The 19,722-nt window shown below is 43.3% G+C and overlaps 1 protein-coding gene across 7 annotated transcripts in view; it reads right to left on the reverse strand.

Moving 5' to 3' along the window:
• LOC128685977 (ankyrin-1) overlaps positions 1–19,722 on the reverse strand; it is a 111,163-nt gene that overhangs the window by 35,512 nt on the left and 55,929 nt on the right. For all 7 annotated transcript variants that reach the window (XM_070083186.1, XM_070083190.1, XM_070083185.1 and 4 more), the window contains 2 exons: positions 18,448–18,686; positions 17,903–18,076 (listed from right to left, as the gene is read on the reverse strand). In XM_070083186.1, coding sequence (XP_069939287.1) covers positions 17,903–18,076; positions 18,448–18,686 — 413 coding nt within the window. The remainder of the gene's footprint in view (positions 1–17,902; positions 18,077–18,447; positions 18,687–19,722) is intronic.

Here is a 19,722-nt window from a genome sequence, read left to right on the forward strand (position 1 = left end):
GATGAACTCAATTTGTGGCCAGAAAAGTGGCCACAAATATTCCATAGGAAGAAAGACTGAAGTCCCTTAAATTACATTCACTTGTAAGACGAAGAATGAGGGGAGACATGATCAAAGTGTACAAGTGGAAGATGGGTATTAACAAAGGGGATATACATAAGGTTTTGAGAATCTCTCTCCAAGAAAGAACCCGCAATAATGGATTCCAATTAGATAAGTTTAGATTTCTAAAGGATATAGGAAAGTATTGGTTTGGAAATAGGGTACTTGATGAGTGAAACAGTCTGCCTAGTAGGGTTACTGAACCTAAAACATTGGGTAGTTTCAAATTTAGGTTAGATAAATACGTGAGTGAGAGGTTGGATTTGAGTGGGACTTGCATAATGAGCAAACAATCATCAAAACTTATTTCTTGGGTAGCATTGAAAATTGGGTTGGGTAAATATTTTGTTAGTGGGAAGGATTGTAAAGGACCTGCCTAGTATGGGCCAACAGGCCTGCTGCAGTGTTCCTCCTTTACGTGTTTTTTTTTTTTTTTTTTTTTTTTTTTTTAACAAGTCGGCTGTCTCCCACCAAGGCAGGGTGACCAAAAAAGAAAGAAAATCCCCAAAAAGAAAATACTTTCATCATCATTCAACACTTACACCTCACTCACACATAATCACTGTTTTTGCAGAGGTGCTCAGAACACAACAGCTTAGAAGCATATACCTATAAAGATACACAACATATCCCTCCAAACTGCCAATATCCCAAACCCCTCCTTTAGAGTGCAGGCATTGTACTTCCCATTTCCAGGACTCAAGTCCGGTTATATAAAAATAACCGGTTTCCCTGAATCCATTCACTAAATATTACCCGGCTCACACTCCAACAGATCGTCAGGTCCCAAACACCATTCGTCTCCATTCATTCCTATCAAACACGCTCATGCATGCCTGCTGGAAGTCCAAGCCCCTCACCCACAAAACCTCCCTTACCCCTTCCTTCCAACCTTCTCGAGGACGACCCCTACCCCACCTTCCTTAGGTGGCCCGGTGGCCTGGTGGCTAAAGCTCCCGCTTCACACACGGAGGGCCCGGGTTCGATTCCCGGTGGGTGGAAACATCTCGACACGTTTCCTTACACCTGTTGTCCTGTTCACCTAGCAGCAAATAGGTACCTGGGTGTTAGTCGACTGGTGTGGGTCGCATCCTGGGGGACAAGATTAAGGACCCCAATGGAAATAAGTTAGACAGTCCTCGATGACGCACTGACTTTCTTGGGTTATCCTGGGTGGCTAACCCTCTGGGGTTAAAAATCCGAACGAAATCTTATCTTATCTTATCTTATCTTCCTTCCCCTACAGATTTAAATGCTCTCCATGTCATTCTTTGATCCATTCTCTCTAAATGACCAAACCACCTCAACAACCCCTCTTCAGCCCTCTGACTAATACTTTTATTAACTCTGCACCTTCTCCTAATTTCCACACACCGAATTTTCTGCATAATATTTACACCACACATTGCCCTTAGACAGGACATCTCCACTGCCTCCAATCACCTCCTTGCTGCTGCATTCACAACCCAAGCTTCACACCCATATAAGTGTGTTGGTACTACTATACTTTCATACATTCCCTTCTTTGCCTCCACAGATAACTAACAAAAAAAGGCACAATACCGTGACTGGAATGATACACAAATAGCCTGCACATAAAAGAGAGAAGCTTACGACGGCGTTTCGGTCCGACTTGGACCATTTACAAAGTCACACTGTGTGTTCCATAGATAACGTTTTTTGTTTCCACATATACCTCAACCCACCACTCACCTTTTTTCCCTCATCAATTCTATGATTAACCTCATCCTTCATAAATCCATCCAACGACACATCAATTCCCAAGTATCTGAAAACATTCACTTCTTCCATATTCCTCCTCCCCAATTTGATATTCAATTTTTCTTTATCTAAATCCTTTGATGCCCACATCACCTTACTCTTTTCTATGTTCACTTTCAACTTTCTACCTTTACACACACTCCCAAACTCATCCACTAACCTTTGCAATTTTTCTTTGGAATCTCCCATAAGCACAGTATCATCAGCAAAAAGCAACTGTGTCAATTCCCATTTTGTATTTGATTCCCCATAATTTAATCCCACCCCTCTCCCAAACACCCTAGCATTTACTTCTTTTATAACCCCATCTATAAATATATTAAACAACCATGGTGACATTACACATCCCTGTCTAAGACCTACTTTTACTGGGAAGTAATTTCCCTCTCTTCTACACACCCTAACCTGAGCCTCACTATCCTCATAAAAACTCTTTACAGCATTTAGTAACTTACCACCTATTCCATATACTTGCAACATCTGCCACATTGCTTCTCTATCTACTCTATCATATGCCTTTTCTAAATCCATAAATGCAATAAAACTTCCCTACCTTTATTTAAATACTGTTCTTATAAACACCAATATACTTGCAGCTTGGAAAAGAACACGAAAGTCTGCAGGCAAATCCATACCTGATCCTGTCCTCATCCTTGCAAATGAAAACATAGCAAATATGGACAACGATGTCAAAGCAATCAGGCATCACTTAATAATTCTCAAGAGCTACACTCGCTTTCTTTCTTCAGTCCAAACTCGAGTAAGAGTCATTCCCAGTAGAATTTGCCTCTCGTACTGATGAACCTTCCAATATTCCCTTCACATTTATGAACTTACACTGATGCTATCTGCATTTCAACCTATGGCCTATGGATCTAATTCAGGTGTTTATATGATTCATCACTTGTATCCTACAGCACTAGTCTTCTCACCCCTCAATTAGATGTTAAACTTCTTAGAAAAACTGGGCCTACCGCCTGAAGAACAAGTTATTATGTGGGTCATGAAATCATTTTGAATCAAGTCTTCAATAGGATGTTCCAGCTTTCACTGGGACCATAGCATGTCTAGGACATCAATAAAATCTGTGCTGGGCTTCATTATTACAAATTACATAAACATAAAAACTCATGCATGTAAAAATTTATTCAATATGTATATCCTTTCTAAGGGCAATGTGTGGTGTAAATATTATGCAGAAAATTCGGAGTGTGGAAATTAGGAGAAGGTGCAGAGTTAACAAAAGTATTAGAGGGCTGAAGAGGGGTTGTTGAGGTGGTTGGTCATTTAGAGAGAATGGATCAAAGAATGACATGGAGAGCGTACAACTCTGTAGGGGAAGGAAGGCGGGGTAGGGGTCATCCTCGAAAAGGTTGGAGGGAGGGGGTAAAGGAGGTTTTGTGGGCGAGGGGCTTGGACTTCCAGCAAGCATGCGTGAGCATGTTAGATATTAGTGAATGGAGACGAATGGTAATTGGGACCTGACGATCTGTTGGAGTGTGAGCAGGTTAATATTTCGTGAAGGGATTCAGGGAAACCGGTTATTTTATATAGCCGGACTTGAGTCCTGGAAATGGGAAGTACAATGCCTGCACTCTAAAGGAGGGGTTTGGGATATTGGCAGTTTGGAGGGATATGTTGTGTATCTTTATACGTATATGCTTCTAAGCTGTTGTGTTCTGAGCACCTCTGCAAAAACAGTGATTATGTGTGAGCGAGGTGAAAGTGTTGAATGATGACGAAAGTATTTTCTTTTTGGGGATTTTCTTTCTTTTTTGGGTCACCCTGCCTCATTGGGAGATGGCTGACTTGTTTAAAAAAAAAAAAAAAAAAAAAAAAAAAAAAAATAATTTATATCCAACAATTCCTAAATCTAAATGAACCTTCATAGGTACCTGCTACGGCCCCCTGTCAAACTAGCGGTTAAATAGTTAACCTGCCGGCCGGCAGTACCACTGGGTATGTCATCAAACCCATTGTGGGGACTGCTGAGCCGGCCTTAGAGCAGTAAGTACCTGAACACCTCACGGTACGCATCTAAGCAGTAAGTACCTGAACACCTCACGGTACACATCTACTGGCCTTAGAAGCAGTACGTACCTAAACACCTCAGGGTACACATCTACTGGCCTTAGAGCAGTACGTACCTAAACACCTCACGGTACGCAGCTAAGCAGTAAGTACCTGAACACCTCACGGTACGCATCTACGCAGTAGGTACCTGAACACCTAATGGTACACATCTACTGGCTTTAGAAGCAGTATGTACCTGAACACCTCATGGTACGCATCTAAGCAGTAGGTACCTGAACACCTAATGGTACACATCTACTGGCTTTAGCAGCAGTAAGTACCTGAGCACCTCACGGTACGCACCGCAGCAGTAATTACCAGAACACCTTACAGTATAGATCTACTGGCAGTAGAGAGTATTCTCCTGCCAATCTTGTGGTATATCCACTGGCCTCTACTGGCGTTAGAGGAAGCGCTCACCGCAGCTCACTGAGTCTGATGGCCTCAGTTACTTGACAGCCGCATTCAGTGAGCTTGCAGCATGGTGTTCTGCTAGTAATTCATCGGACCTCCTTGCGGTGTGTCAACTGGTCTTGAAGGCGGTAGACAGTACTCACCAGACCATCTTACGGTGTACTTCTACCGGCCTTAGAGAGTATTTACAGGACTACTGGTGATGTCTGCGGACTCACCGCCTACGCTGGTCAACTGTGGGCCGGAGTCTTCTGATGCTATTTTAGTAGGACATTACATGAAGAAAAGGTTGGAGTGTTACACTGAACTGGGCTAGGACCGTAGTGTGACACTTAGGGAAGTATGATGGAGTGGAACACTGAGATATGCTACAGGACCGTAGTGGAACACTGAGAAGAAAAGGGTGTCTTGTGACACTGAAGATGGCCTGGTTGTAGTGTACATTGAATAGTATCATGTGACTGGCCTCGAGAAAGACGCTGTGGGTGATAGTGTGCGACGCAGAGACAAGGGTGTCAAGAGTGACACAGTAGAGATATTGTGTATGACGCAGAGAAAAGGGTGTCATGTGACACGGAGAGTAGGAGTGTCGTGTGACACAGAGAAAAGGGTGTCTAGTGGACACGGTTGAGCAGGAGCGTCATTACACGGAAGAAAGGGTGTCAAGTGACAGTTGAGAGGGAGCGTCACAACACACCACGGATAAGTGTCGTGAGAGACACGGAGCATCATTGGGGTGTCGCGAGACACGGAGTTGACTATAATTTATTATTATACAAGTGTTATTTATAATTTATTATTTTAGTAAAGGGTGTGATAAAAGAGAAAAAGGTAGCTTACGAGAGGTTTTTACAAAGCAGAAGTGTTATAAGAAGAGCAGCGTATATGGAGAGTAAAAGAAAGGTGAAGAGAGTGGTGAGAGAGTGCAAAAGGAGAGCAGATGAAAGAGTGGGAGAGGCACTGTCAAGAAATTTTAATGAAAATAAGAAAAAATTTTGGAGTGAGTTAAACAAGTTAAGAAAGCCTAGGGAAAGTATGGATTTGTCAGTTAAAAACAGAGTAGGGGAGTTAGTAGATGGGGAGAGGGAGGTATTAGGTAGATGGCGAGAATATTTTGAGGAACTTTTAAATGTTGAGGAAGAAAGGGAGGCGGTAATTTCATGCACTGGCCAGGGAGGTATACCATCTTTTAGGAGTGAAGAAGAGCAGAATGTAAGTGTGGTGGAGGTACGTGAGGCATTACGTAGAATGAAAGGGGTTAAAGCAGCTGGAACTGATGGGATCATGACAGAAATGTTAAAAGCAGGGGGGATATAGTGTTGGAGTGGTTGGTACTTTTGTTTAATAAATGTATGAAAGAGGGGAAGGTACCTAGGGATTGGCAGAGAGCATGTATAGTCCCTTTCTATAAAGGGAAGGGGGACAAAAGAGATTGTAAAAATTATAGAGGAATAAGTTTACTGAGTATACCAGGAAAAGTATACAGTAGGGTTATAATTGAAAGAATTAGAGGTAAGACAGAATGTAGGATTGCGAATGAGCAAGGAGGCTTCAGAGTGGGTAGGGGATGCTTAGATCAAGTGTTTACATTGAAGCATATATGTGAACAGTATTTAGATAAAGGTAGGGAACTTTTTATTGCATTTATGAATTTAGAAAAGGCATATGATAGAGTGGATAGAGAAGCAATGTGGCAGATGTTGCAAGTATATGGAATAGGTGGTAAGTTACTAAATGCTGTAAAGAGCTTTTATGAGGATAGTGAGGTTCAGGTTAGGGTGTGTAGAAGAGAGGGAGAATACTTCCCAGTAAAAGTAGGTCTTAGACAGGGATGTGTAATGTCACCTTGGTTGTTTAATATATTTATAGATGGGGTTGTAAAAGAAGTAAATGCTAGGGTGTTCGGGAGAGGGGTGGGATTAAATTATGGGGAATCAAATTCAAAATGGGAATTGACACAGTTACTTTTTGCTGATGATACTGTGCTTATGGGAGATTCTAAAGAAAAATTGCAAAGGTTAGTGGATGAGTTTGAGAATGTGTGCAAAGGTAGAAAGTTGAAAGTGAACATAGAAAAGAGTAAGGTGATGAGGGTATCAAATGATTTAGATAAAGAAAAATTGGATATCAAATTTGGGAGGAGGAGTATGGAAGAAGTGAATGTTTTCAGATACTTGGGAGTTGACGTGTCGGCAGATGGATTTATGAAGGATGAGGTTAATCATAGAATTGATGAGGGAAAAAAGGCGAGTGGTGCATTGAGGTATATGTGGAGTCAAAAAACGTTATCTATGGAGGCAAAGAAGGGAATGTATGAAAGTATAGTAGTACCAACACTCTTATATGGATGTGAAGCTTGGGTGGTAAATGCAGCAGCGAGTCGATGGTTGGAGGCAGTGGAGATGTCCTGTCTAAGGGCAATGTGTGGTGTAAATATTATGCAGAAAATTCGGAGTGTGGAAATTAGGAGAAGGTGTGGAGTTAATAAAAGCATTAGTCAGAGGGCAGAAGAGGGGTTGTTGAGGTGGTTTGGTCATTTAGAGAGAATGGATCAAAGTAGAATGACATGGAAAGCATATAAATCTATAGGGGAAGGAAAGAGGGGTAGGGGTCGTCCTCGAAAGGGTTGGAAAGAGGGGGTAAAGGAGGTTTTGTGGGCGAGGGGCTTGGACTTCCAGCAAGCGTGCATGAGCATGTTAGATATTTTATTTATTTATTTATTTAGTAATTTTAGCATACATACAGAGGAGTGAATGGAGACGAATGATACTTGGGACCTGACGATCTGTTGGAGTGTGAGCAGGGTAATATTTAGTGAAGGGATTCAGGGAAACCGGTTATTTTCATATAGTCGGACTTGAGTCCTGGAAATGGGAAGTACAATGCCTGCACTTTAAAGGAGGGGTTTGGGATATTGGCAGTTTGGAGGGATATGTTGTGTATCTTTATACGTATATGCTTCTAAACTGTTGTATTCTGAGCACCTCTGCAAAAGCAGTGATAATGTGTGAGTGTGGTGAAAGTGTTGAATGATGATGAAAGTATTTTCTTTTTGGGGATTTTCTTTCTTTTTTGGGTCACCCTGCCTCGGTGGGAGACGGCCGACTTGTTGAAAAAAAAAAAAATAATATATATATATATATATATATATATATATATATATATATATATATATATATATATATATATATATATATATATAGTGACACAGTAGTGTCAAGAGAGTTGTACCCTGTGTAGGGTCACGAATTATTATTTATTATTTTAGTAAAATGCTAATTATAATTTATTATTGTAACCTGTATATATTATCAGATGTTTATTAGTTCAAATACCTCTAGACCAAAGATTGTGTGTTTTATATAATATTAAAGATTAATTTATTTTAACGTGTATGTATCACGAACTTTTATATTACTAACACCTAATGTAAAAAACCAACTGGTGTTTTTTGTAATAGTACCTATATGTTCCAACAGCTAAATGTATCTAAATACACATAACTGCTGCATCTACATCAAATGGACTGGTGACCATACTCATACAGAGTCCTTCCATGTATTTAATAAATTATCCTATTTAGTGGTAATTAAATATATGTATCCTGCCTCTGACTGCTAAGGTGCAGTCATAGATAATTTATTTTGCCAAACAAATCCTGAAATTCTCATTTATCCAATACTGCACTTCCATTATTCCTTCACTCGTTTATTACTAGGAAGGCATTTTTTGTATCAATTCAAGCATCAAGCTTCATCCCTCATCATCTTATCTCACAATATTAACCAAAACATCTACTAACTAGTTTTATTATGTGACCTCTAAGCTCTTAATTCTGCCAATCCATAAAATATTACCACTTGCACCATTACTTGTATGGTAGATTGAGTGTGAAATTTCAAGATTATTTTACCGAACCCTACTCCACCTTACTACCTGTCACTTGTTTTAAGTTTAAATAAGATTGTAAAACAGTTAACCACTACTTCTTGTCTAGTTTTAAGTATAGTTACCATGTACTATTATCTTGTCTAGTTTAATTAGTTACTATGCATTAGGTTTAGTTTTGCCCAAAATGCCTCGGCATGATAGTGGATATCTTTGTACTTAGCAAATCAACATTGTAAAGGTTACAATATGTAATTAAAAAGAAATAAACTTTACTTGACTTTACTTCATGCATCTTTAATAAGAATTCCTTATTGAATTAGTTTATACTATAGTGTGGAACCTAGCCTGTGCCAAGGTTCCTTCCAGTGTATACTTGAAGGGTATATTTATTTTGTTTTATTGAAGATTTTTAAATTTCCTAATTTACAAATGAGAATTCATTTTTAGTTAACTTGTGATATATGCACAGTCCTGAAAAGCTTTTGTCCTGACACACTTAAAATTTTCTGATGGATGCGTACTGCTACTTGAAAATTTTCTAGCCTGTTCTTCTGTAATTTTGTAGGTTATTGCAAGTCCTGAAAGTTCAGAGGGTTTCAAGATCCCTCTTATTATTCTCTCTCAAAGAAGGTTTTTCATGCAGGTGAAAACCCCTTTCTTGGATTGAACCTGATTATATCCCATCCTGGTATGTGCTGCACAACTCCCACAATCGAATGAATACTACTGGAATACCGCTGCACACTAACAGTATCTTTCAAGGCAGGTGAAATTGCCGACCTAGAAAATGTACAGAGAACCTTCATGGCACACAACTGCGATAAAACACCTCAATTACTAAGAATGCATAAAGTTCCTTGACCTGTACTCCCTAGAATGCAGGCAGGAGAGATGCATGATTATATACACTAGGAAAATCCTAGAGAGATTAGTACCAAACTTGCACATGAAAATCACTCCCTATGAAAGAAACAGACTTGGCAGACAATGCAACATCCCCCAAATGAAAAGCAGGGGTGCCACTAGCAAGATAAGAGAACACAATAAGTGTCAGGGGCCCAAGACTGCTCAACTGCCTCCCAGCATACATAAGGGGGATTACCAATAGACCCCTGGCTGTCTTCAAGAAGGTGCTGGACAGGCACCTAAAGTCAGTACCTGACCAGCCGGGCTGTGGTTTGTACGTTGGGTTGCATGCGGCCAATCAACAGTAACAGCCTGGTTGATGATCCATCACAAGGCCTGGTCACAGACTGGGCCATGGGGGCATTGGCCCCCAGAACCCCCTCCAGGTATATACAGTGGACCCCCGACTTACGAACAGCTCCCAACTCGAACAATTATGTAAGTGTATTTTTGTAAGTGCTTCTGTAAGTGTATTTTTGGGGGTCTGAAATGGATTAATCTAATTTACAATATTCCTTATGGGAGCAAATTCGTTCGGTAACAGCACCCGAACAGCCTTCTGGAACGAATTAATATCGCAAGTCAGGGGTCCACTGTAATATCAATACGATGCAAAAAGAGAAATGCAGTCAAGTGCTTCAATATGCATTTGACTCGTCACCATGCTCTCTTTATATATGCACATCCTTTTTCCCCAGGTAGATCTGTTGGTGACTTGACATGACCTTCTGTGTATGCAAACAATCAAAAAAGGATAGCACTTTACTCCATTTGTCTTTTTCTATGACCTCTACAAGTTTATTGCTCCCCTCATGAACATTAATATATTTCTATTATTGATCTGGTGAAATCTGGGACTTCTGGCCTGGGTCTTCCTCATAACCTTTGACACCTTCTCTCACTGCTATATTATTATTATTATAATCAAAAAGAAGCGCTAAGCCACAAGGGCTATACAGCGCTGCAGGGTAGGGAAGGAAGCAAGGGAATTGGATGGCAGAAGGGAGGGGGGATGATCAGCAGGTTACAGAAAACAGCGGGGCAGGGGATAGTACGGGGGTAGAGGGTAGCAAGAGATACAAGTAGAAAGGGCTGAAAGTATCAGAATTTGTGAAGTAAGTCAGTCGTTGTCAAAAAGTCAATGAGAGAGTCCGGATGAAAGGTGGGTCCATCAGCGAGAAGGGAAGGTAAAGAGAGAGCAGCGGGGCGAAGACGACGACAGAGGTAAATTCTGCGTGCTCGTTGATAAAGTGGGCAGTCCAACAGAATGTGGCTGACTGATAATGGAGCTTGGCAATTCTCACAGAGAGGAGCAAGACGCCTCTCCATGAGATATCCATGAGTAAGACGAGTATGGCCAATGCGAAGACGGGAGAGAGTAGTCTCCCAACCTCGACACTGGTGATAAGAAGACGGCCAGTAACCTATACTCGGTTTAATAGACTGAAGTTTGTTGCCGAGCATAGTAGACCAACGTTGTTGCCAACGGGTGTGAAGGTGGGAAGATATTACAGCAAAATAGTCCGTACATGGAATACCTCTATAAGAAACTGGTAGGTCATGTACTGCTGACCGCGCAGCAGTGTCTGCCTGTTCATTGCCCTGTACGTCAACATGACCAGGGACCCAACAAAAAACAATATCTTTATGCTTAGTAAAGATGCGGCGTAGCCAAAGTTGGATACGGAGGACTAAGGGGTGAGGTGTATCAAATTTTTGTATAGCCTGTAAAGCACTAAGGGAGTCTGAGACAACCACAAATGATGACACAGGCATAGATGCAATACGGATAAGTGCTGTAAGGATGGCATATAATTCAGCAGTAAAAAACTAGCTGAAGATAGTAAATGCCCTTGTACGACGCTGTCTGGAAACACTGCTGCGAATCCTACGCCGTCAGAAGACTTAGAGCCATCTGTGTACACAGCAATGGCATGAGAATGAGAGTGAAAGTGGTCAAGAAAAAGAGAGCGGGAAGCGACCGTAGACAGTTGGGCTTTCGAGCAAGGGAGGGAGAAAGAACAGACTCGAACAGCTGGAACTTCCCAGGGGGGTAGGGAAAAGTGAGATGCTACATGTACATAGAAAGGTGGTAGTTGAAGAGAAGACAAGAGCGAATGAAGGCGAAGAGAGAAGGGACGGAGTAAGCAGGGGCGGCGAACAAATAAAGAATGTCTACTAATATCAGTGACCATTCTATAAATGGAAGGATTGCGGAGATCATGAGAGCGTACATAGTAGCGCAGGCAATGGGCATCACGGCGATCGGATAAGGATGGAACGTTCGCTTCTGCATAGAGGCTTTCGACAGGGGAAGAGCGAAAAGCACCAAGGCATAAACGTAATCCTTGGTGATGAATGGGGTTAAGGCTAGAGAGAGTAGCAGGAGATGCCGCTGAATAGATCTGGTCACCATAATCAAGTTTCGATAAAATAAGGGTGGAATGTAGGTGAAGGAGGGTTCGACGATCAGCTCCCCACGAAAGATGAGCAAGGGTTTTAAGAAGGTTCAGCCGGCTGTGACAAGTTGCCTTCAGAGAGGTAATGTGAGGTTTCCAGGATAACCTACGATCAAAGAGGAGGCCCAGAAACTTGACTGTATCACGTTCAGGGATACGTGAGCCATAGAGGTACAAAGGATGATCAGAGATGACAGAGCGTCTAGTGAAAGTGATTTGGTGGGTTTTAGTGCTGGAAAATTTAAACCCATGTGTGGTGGCCCAATTGGAAACACGGTCGACTGCATGCTGGAGAGAAACTGTAAGGAGGTGACAGTCAGCGCCTGCACAGGCAATAGCGAAGTCATCAACATAGAGTGATGACCAAATATTTGATGGAAGACTAGAGGCCAAATCATTAATAGCAAGGAGAAAAAGTGTTGTGCTCAGAACACATCCCTGGGGGACACCTTCAGCTTGGACAAAGTCCGGGGAGAGCACATTATTAACCCGAACACGGAAATGCCTGTCAGTTAAAAAGTTCTTAAGGAAGGATGGTAGATTGCCTCGAAGGCCTAAGGAGTGGGCTTGGGCTAAAATATTATACCTCCAAGTTGTGTCATATGCCTTCTCAAGGTCAAAAAATATGGCAATAACTGAGTGGTTATTCGCAAAGGCATTACGAACATACGTATCCAAGCGCAGTAAGGGGTCTATGGTAGAACGTCCCTTACGAAAGCCATATTGACGAGTGGAGAGACTGTTGTGTGTCTCTAAATACCACACTAAACGTCTATTTACTAGACGTTCCATTACTTTGCAAACTGCACTGGTAAGAGCAATGGGACGATAGTGGGAGGTTTCATGTCCCGTAGTGCCTGGTTTGCGGAAAGGGAGAACAATGGCGGATTTCCACAGCTGTGGAAGAACTCCTTGTGACCAAATAAGATTGTAAAGGCGTAATAGGACTGCAAGGGCTGACTGATGTAAATGTTGTAGCATACGAATATGAATGTCGTCGGGCCCAGCTGCCGATGGTCGACAAGCTGAGAGTGTTGCCTCCAGTTCTTGAAGTGTAAAAGGCACATTATACTGTTCTTCTCTGAGAGAAGAAAAGTCCAAGGGTGCTAACTCTCTGGCAGACTTTGAGGAAAGAAATGAGGGGCATAGATGGAGTCCCTGAGAAATACGGACCAGATGATTGCCAATTTCATTGGCAACATCTAGTGGGTTTGCTATATCAACACCGGCAACCCGTAGAACAGGAGCCGGGTCAGGAGAATATTTACCACTCAGTTTTCGTACTTTTTTCCAGACTGCACTCATAGAGGAAGCAGAGGTGATGGTGGAGACATAATCTCGCCAGCAAGTGCGTTTAGCGTCACGGATGACACGGCGAGCGATCGCACGCTTCTGTTTAAAATCAAGGAGTCGCTCTGTGGTTCTATTGTACCGGTACCTGCCCCATGCAGCGCGCTTCAAACGTACTGCACGAGCACAAGCAGGAGACCACCAAGGCACGCATTTCTGAGAATGCCTGCCCGAAGTTTGGGGTATAGAATGAGAAGCTGCGGTGAAAACGGAGGACGAGAAGAGGTGTAAAAGCTCATCGATGGAGGACGAAGAAGGAACCTCTTTAAAAACAGTCAGGTGTGAGTAAAGGTTCCAATTTGCCCGATTAAATTGCCAGCGTGGGGTGCGAAGAGGTGGCGAATATGAAGGGGAAGTAAGAATGATTGGGAAATGATCACTGTCATGTAAGTCCGGGAGAACAGACCAAGTAAAGTCTAATGCGGCAGAGGAAGAGCAAACTGAGAGATCGATGCAAGAGAGAGTATGAGTCCGAGGATCAAAATGGGTGTGAGTACCTGTATTTAAAACATGGAGGGGGTGGGTGGCAAGAAAAGCCTCTAACTGAATTCCACGGGAATCACAGTGAGACCCTCCCCAGAGGAAATGGTGGGCATTAAAATCACCAAGTAACAGAATCGGTGGCGGTAATGACGAAACAAGGAAGGCAAAATCCGGAATAGATAATGCCCGAGAAGGAGAGAGATATAAAGAACAGAGTGTATACCACCTATGTAAGTGGATACGGGCTGCTGTGTAATGCAGCGAAGTATGAATAAATAGCTGATGGTACGGAATATCAGTGCGGAGAAGAAGGGCACTTTCATTAAAGGTCCCATCAGGAAAAGGATCTGAAGAATACAATAAATTATAGCCTGAGATGTGAGAAATAACAGCAGAGTGTAATTTTGGTTCCTGTAAGCAAACACCAACAGGGGCAAACTGGGAGAGTAACATCTGAAGCTCACCCCGATTACCCCTGAGGCCGCGTATATTCCACTGTAAAAAGGCCATGATTGGCAATGATAAAGATACTTGAAATCCGCAGGTAAGGGTTCCTACGGACTAGAAGGGTTAGAAAAGTCCACATGCGGAGGCAGTGGAAAATGTTCAAGCAGCGAAGGAACGGTGCGCTGTGAAGAAAGGAGTTGCGCAGATGGAGCAGAGGAGAGAGAAAGAGCGGAAGGTGGATCAGTGTCCATTGATGGTTTGGTCTCTGCAATATATTCAGAGATTGCTTCAAGTGTTTCGGAATTCAGAGATGTCGTATGGGAGACAATATTGGGAATGGTAGGGGGAGGATGAGTAAAGATTGGAACTGTATTGGACTGTACCAAGGTAGGGGGGGGCGAAAGGGTGGAGGGAACTGGAGAAGCGTGGCAGGGGACAGAAGAGACAGGAACCTGGGAGGTGGCAGAAGAGGAAGAAACTTGGGAGGGAACAGGGGAGGAAGGTACATTACGAGGAGGAGGGTGAACCTCTGCACTTGTAACTGAGCCAGTGAGAGGGGAAGAACTAGGGACAGAGACAGGGAGGGTAAAATGAGGAGGTGGAAGATGGGTAGGAGGTGTTACCGGACCTTTTTTTGACTTTTGAGAAGTAGAGGGACGATTGGGAAGAGGTGTCGTACGAGGTCTCGTCGATACTGAGGCTTGTAAGAGAGAACTCGAAGAAGCGAGATTAGACTGAGGCGTTGAAGTAGGGACGTCTGAGCCGAGGACAGCAAAAGGATTAGATACAGGAGTGATTATGGGAGAGGTAACCACAGAGGTGGGTGTAGAAGATGGGATACCAGAAGTGGGGGGACGTTTTGAAACACGGGAATAAGAAACACGTGGGAGTCTCCCTTGGAGGCGGAGATGAGAAACTGCCATGGCATAAGGGAGACCTTCTGTCTCTTTGAGGTAACGGATTTCCCGCTCGTTTAAATAGACCTGACAACGGCGAGAGTACGAAGGGTGAGCCTCATGACAGTTAAGGCAAGAGGGAGATCGATTGCAAGACGTATTAGAATGGTCATCGGCACCACAGACTGGGCATTCGGCGATAGATCTGCAATATTTCGCTGGATGGCCAAATCGCCAGCAATTTCTACACTGTTGTGGTGTAGGGATCACCTTTCGAACTTGTAACCGATGTCCTGCTATATAAACGGAGGATGGAAGTTCTCGGCTGTCAAAAGTTAAACGAGCCACATTGCTAGGGTATCGTCTCCGCCCACGGGCAGGAAGAACGTAAGTGTCTACCTTGAGGATTGGGAGATCTTGGAGTTCCAGCTGTTCTAGAATGTCGGTGCCACATGTCTGGAAATTTTGTTGAACTATGGTATGGGGCATAATAACGGTACCACTACAAGAATTGAGGGAATGATGTTTTTCAAGGGTGACAGGAACAGTATCTATATGGGAAAGACGAGAGAGCTCACGAGCCTGGGTAGCATTCTGTACGGTAATGATGCGCGTACCGCTCTTAAGAGCATGAAAAGAAATATCTTTACCAACATGGCGTAGGAGTGCCTTGCCAATACTATGGTCAGAAAGATAGGCAGTAGAGGAAGTTGGTCGTAAAGTGAAGAATTTAGTCCACTGTTCAGTCTGAAACTGAGCGTGGAAAGGTAGTGAAGGACGTGTCGATCGTTTCTGAGAAGAACGAGAAGGTGAAGGTGGAGAAGTATCATCAGCAGGTAATTGTCGTTGACGTTTAGGCGTGGGACCAGAGTTGGTCCGACGTGGAACGGGTCGGCGATTTGAAAATTGCCGCACCGTAGAGGGAGAGGCCGGAAGCATAGTCAGAGGAGAGCGAAGGTCTGATAAATCGAAGGAGTCAGTCGAGGCCTCAGTACCTGAAGCGGGTGAGGAAACAGCACCGGCAATAGGTACAGAGGCATGAGGAATGTCTGAAGAGTGGTCCAAAGACGAGGCGGGGTCAGAACGGGGTGCGGTATCAAGAAGGGGCCCGGGGGTACCAGGTTCATGGACTAGGGCTGCCATGGTTAGGTTACTTCTTTCTTTTTGTTTTTAAGAAAAAAAAAGAAAGAAGAAAAGAAAATAAAAATAAAAAAAAGAAAAAAAAAGGGGGGACCGGGGAGGGATAGTTCCTAGGAGGAATGAAAGGGCCAGAAATCTCCCTCCGCGCCCAAGAGGACTCGACACCGCTAGTAGCGCAGATGCAGCATGGAACCCGTGCCATACCCTACCCTTCATGCCAGTAAACCAGCAATCTGGGATAGCAACCTCACATCTGCCGAGCTACCTCGGTGGACAAAAGAGAGGGCGGCCGGATATCCGCCACAAAGCATACCTCCTTCAGCCACCACACCCGGAATCCGAAAGGTGGCTTCCAGAGATACACCCGTCGCCCAAAAGACACCCAAAGCTACTCCGGGATACCGGAGAGGGATCGGGACATCCCTAGGCAATCCAGATTCCACGGCAAACTACGCCACCGCCAAGAAACCTCAACGGAATGGGATGGACCCCGGTGTCCTTTCCCCTACCTAGGAACTAGCGCGCCTGTGGGAGAAATCACGAAGGCTAAAAAGAGGAAGGGCAAAAGGGAGGGGTGAGGAGGAGGAGGAGGAATGGAAAAAGGGGAGGATGGGGAGGATGGGATAGGGGAGGGGAGAATGGGGGGTAATTAGGTTCGGTCTGAGGAAGAAGACCGACAGGGCTAATTCCTCAGACCAAGAGCCTCTTCACCACGCCAAGGAGCCCCCCTTGAAGAGGCTCTCACTGCTATAGACCAGATGCTTTGTAACTTTGTAGTCACGGGAGTAGGTACACTATACAGTATTGCCCCTCTAAATAGCAATAATATGCCTTTGTGTTGCATAATCACACTTCTAATATTCAGCTAACTCAGGATTAATTTTGTTTTTTCCTTTATGTGTGATCTATACTGCCCAGTTTTATTTTATCCCCAAATGAGCCCTATGACTCTTTCAACTTCCCCTCTCCCTCTTCTTGCCCCCTAACCCCTCTCTCTCTCCTTGCCCCCTAACCCCTCTCTCCCTCTTCTTGCTCCCTAACCCCTCTCCCCCTCTTCTTGCTCCCTAACCCCTCTCTCCCTCTTCTTGCTCCCTAACCCCTCTCTCCCTCTTCTTGCTCCCTAACCCCTCTCTCCCTCTTCTTGCTCCCTAACCCCTCTCTCCCTCTTCTTGCTCCCTAACCCCTCTCTCCCTCTTCTTGCTCCCTAACCCCTCTCTCCCTCTTCTTGCTCCCTAACCCCTCTCTCCCTCTTCTTGCTCCCTAACCCCTCTCTCCCTCTTCTTGCTCCCTAACCCCTCTCTCCCTCTTCTTGCTCCCTAACCCCTCTCTCCCTCTTCTTGCTCCCTAACCCCTCTCTCCCTCTTCTTGCTCCCTAACCCCTCTCTTCCTCTTCTTGCTCCCTAACCCCTCTCTCCCTCTTCTTGCTTCCTAACCCCTCTCTCCCCCTTCTTGCTCCCTAACCCCTCTCTCCCTCTTCTTGCTCCCTAACCCCTCTCTCCCTCTTCTTGCTCCCTAACCCCTCTCTCCCTCTTCTTGCTCCCTAACCCCTCTCTTCCTCTTCTTGCCCCCTAACCCCTCTCTCTTCTTGCTCCCTAACCCCTCTTCCCCTCTCCTTCTACCTTTGCATTCATGAATATGCTGACTTGGTTGACAAGATGTGAGAGTTGCCTAGTAGAAATCCTACCTTTATGATCGACTGATAATGAGTGACACGAGCAGAGTAAAAATACTGGCAAGAGTAGAAAACAAGACTAGTCACGATACGGCTTGATAATCCAGAATACAGAATTTTTAAAGACAAATCATATTATTTCTATAAAAAACGGTGTACAATTGGTACAGAAAGGCAATATTACTGACACTTTATTTGTCTTCAGACATAAAAGGATTAGAACAATTAATGAATTCACATTTACACCAACAAATTAACAGTAAATACAGTAAACACAGTTAACATACCTTGAGGTAGATCTTTCTCTGATCATTATCAATAAGTGATGAGTGTTTAATGATAGCCAGATCAAACCGCTGAGCTGCCTCCAGGAGGGTGATGAGGACATCTGGTCTCTTGGTGAGGTTGGGAAGACAATTTAGGAGGCCTCGCGGATCTCTGTTTTGGCTCTGCATCACAACCTGAATAAACATAATATTCAGTACATTAAGGTTCTGCCAACTAAAATGAGAGATTTTCCTGTAACTATTTTATGAGATTTTCTGCAGGGTATTTATTAAACCATATTTCCTATAATATTTAGGGAAAAAAATTAAATCCATATGGCTCATACTGGAGGAGAGAATCTGACAAATGGAATGACAATTTTACTTAAATTAAAGTGCAATATGTTCAGAAAATTCTCAAGCAGATGTTAATTTATATTTTGTCTATCTCCATCATTACCTCAATTGTGCACCACACCTGAAGATTAGGTCACCCAATCAACACTCACCCAGGAAGAGGAGTCAACCCCTCAACACCCAAGAGGAGTCACCACCTCAAGACTCACCTCTGCACCATATCTAAGGAAAAGGTTGACAACCTCAACATCTGGATCTTCATTTGATGACAGGTACTCTCCCAGTGCTGGCTTAATGGGAGTGTTGTCCTCTCCAACAATCACCAGGTTGGGGTTTGCTCCTTTCTCCAGCAGTAGCTTCAAGATCTCCAAACGGTTAGGAATTCCTTCGCTGCATGCCATGTGAAGGGGAGAACCAATGATGGGGGAGCTTGCATCTAGATTGGGATCTGCAATGTAAAGTGTTGTTATCACAAAAAAATTGCTAAAACCATATGGGTCAGAACAATGAAAAAAAATGCACATATTAGAATGTCTACAGGAAAAACAAGAATAATAAATGTTTTGTATTAAAATAAGGTTATTACTGAGGCATTTCATTTACTATTCTATAATTTATATTAGGTAATGTGAATTTGTGCTTAGATTTACTAATATTAGCTCTTTTTCCTCCTCCAATACAAACCCTCCACTTAATCTTCTGCTTAATAGCTACAACAGAATGATAAATTAGACATGTGCAACACTTGGGTATCTTTATTGAGGAAACGTTTCATCACACAGTGGCTAATTTATCAACTTGTCGGTTCTCTGAACCATTCATCTACATTCCTGTGACATAGCATCCTCTTGGGATCTTAATGCAGGGAATTCTTCACTTGCCTAACCCTTTGGCATAACCTACTTCCACATTGGACAAATGTGATACCACCTACGACTGCTGCACCTCTCCTGCCTATGGTATATAAGCTACTTCACACATATGCTGTATTCTTTTCAAGATTGATGGACTGACCACATTGACTCAAGGCTGAGGGACTGACTACCTCAAACTCCTCCTGTTCTTCAATGCTCTCCTTTGTATGGACTGATGAAGCCACTGTGTGGCAAAACGTTTCCTCAATAAAGATACCCAGGTGTTGCACACGTGTCTAATTTATCAACGTGTCGGTTCTCTGAACCATTCATTTACAAGCTACAACAGAATACACAGTCACAACGCAAGGCACTCTTCGACATCCTTCATGTCAGTCTCTCACTATGCAAAAATGTCATGCACATAAAGGGCCCGAAGATCTGGAATTCACTACCTGAACCGGTAAAGAATCCCCTGACTACATACAAATTTAGGACTATGCTTAAAAATTATCTCATCTCTCAATACTAACCAAACCAATGAAAACGACTTCTAATCAGTCTGAAGCAACTCTCCCAAATATTATATTATATGACCTCTAGTCTATTAAACATCTGCCAATCCATGAA

The sequence above is a fragment of the Cherax quadricarinatus genome, chromosome 9, assembly GCF_038502225.1.
Source record: "Cherax quadricarinatus isolate ZL_2023a chromosome 9, ASM3850222v1, whole genome shotgun sequence".
Lineage (NCBI taxonomy): Eukaryota > Metazoa > Arthropoda > Malacostraca > Decapoda > Parastacidae > Cherax > Cherax quadricarinatus.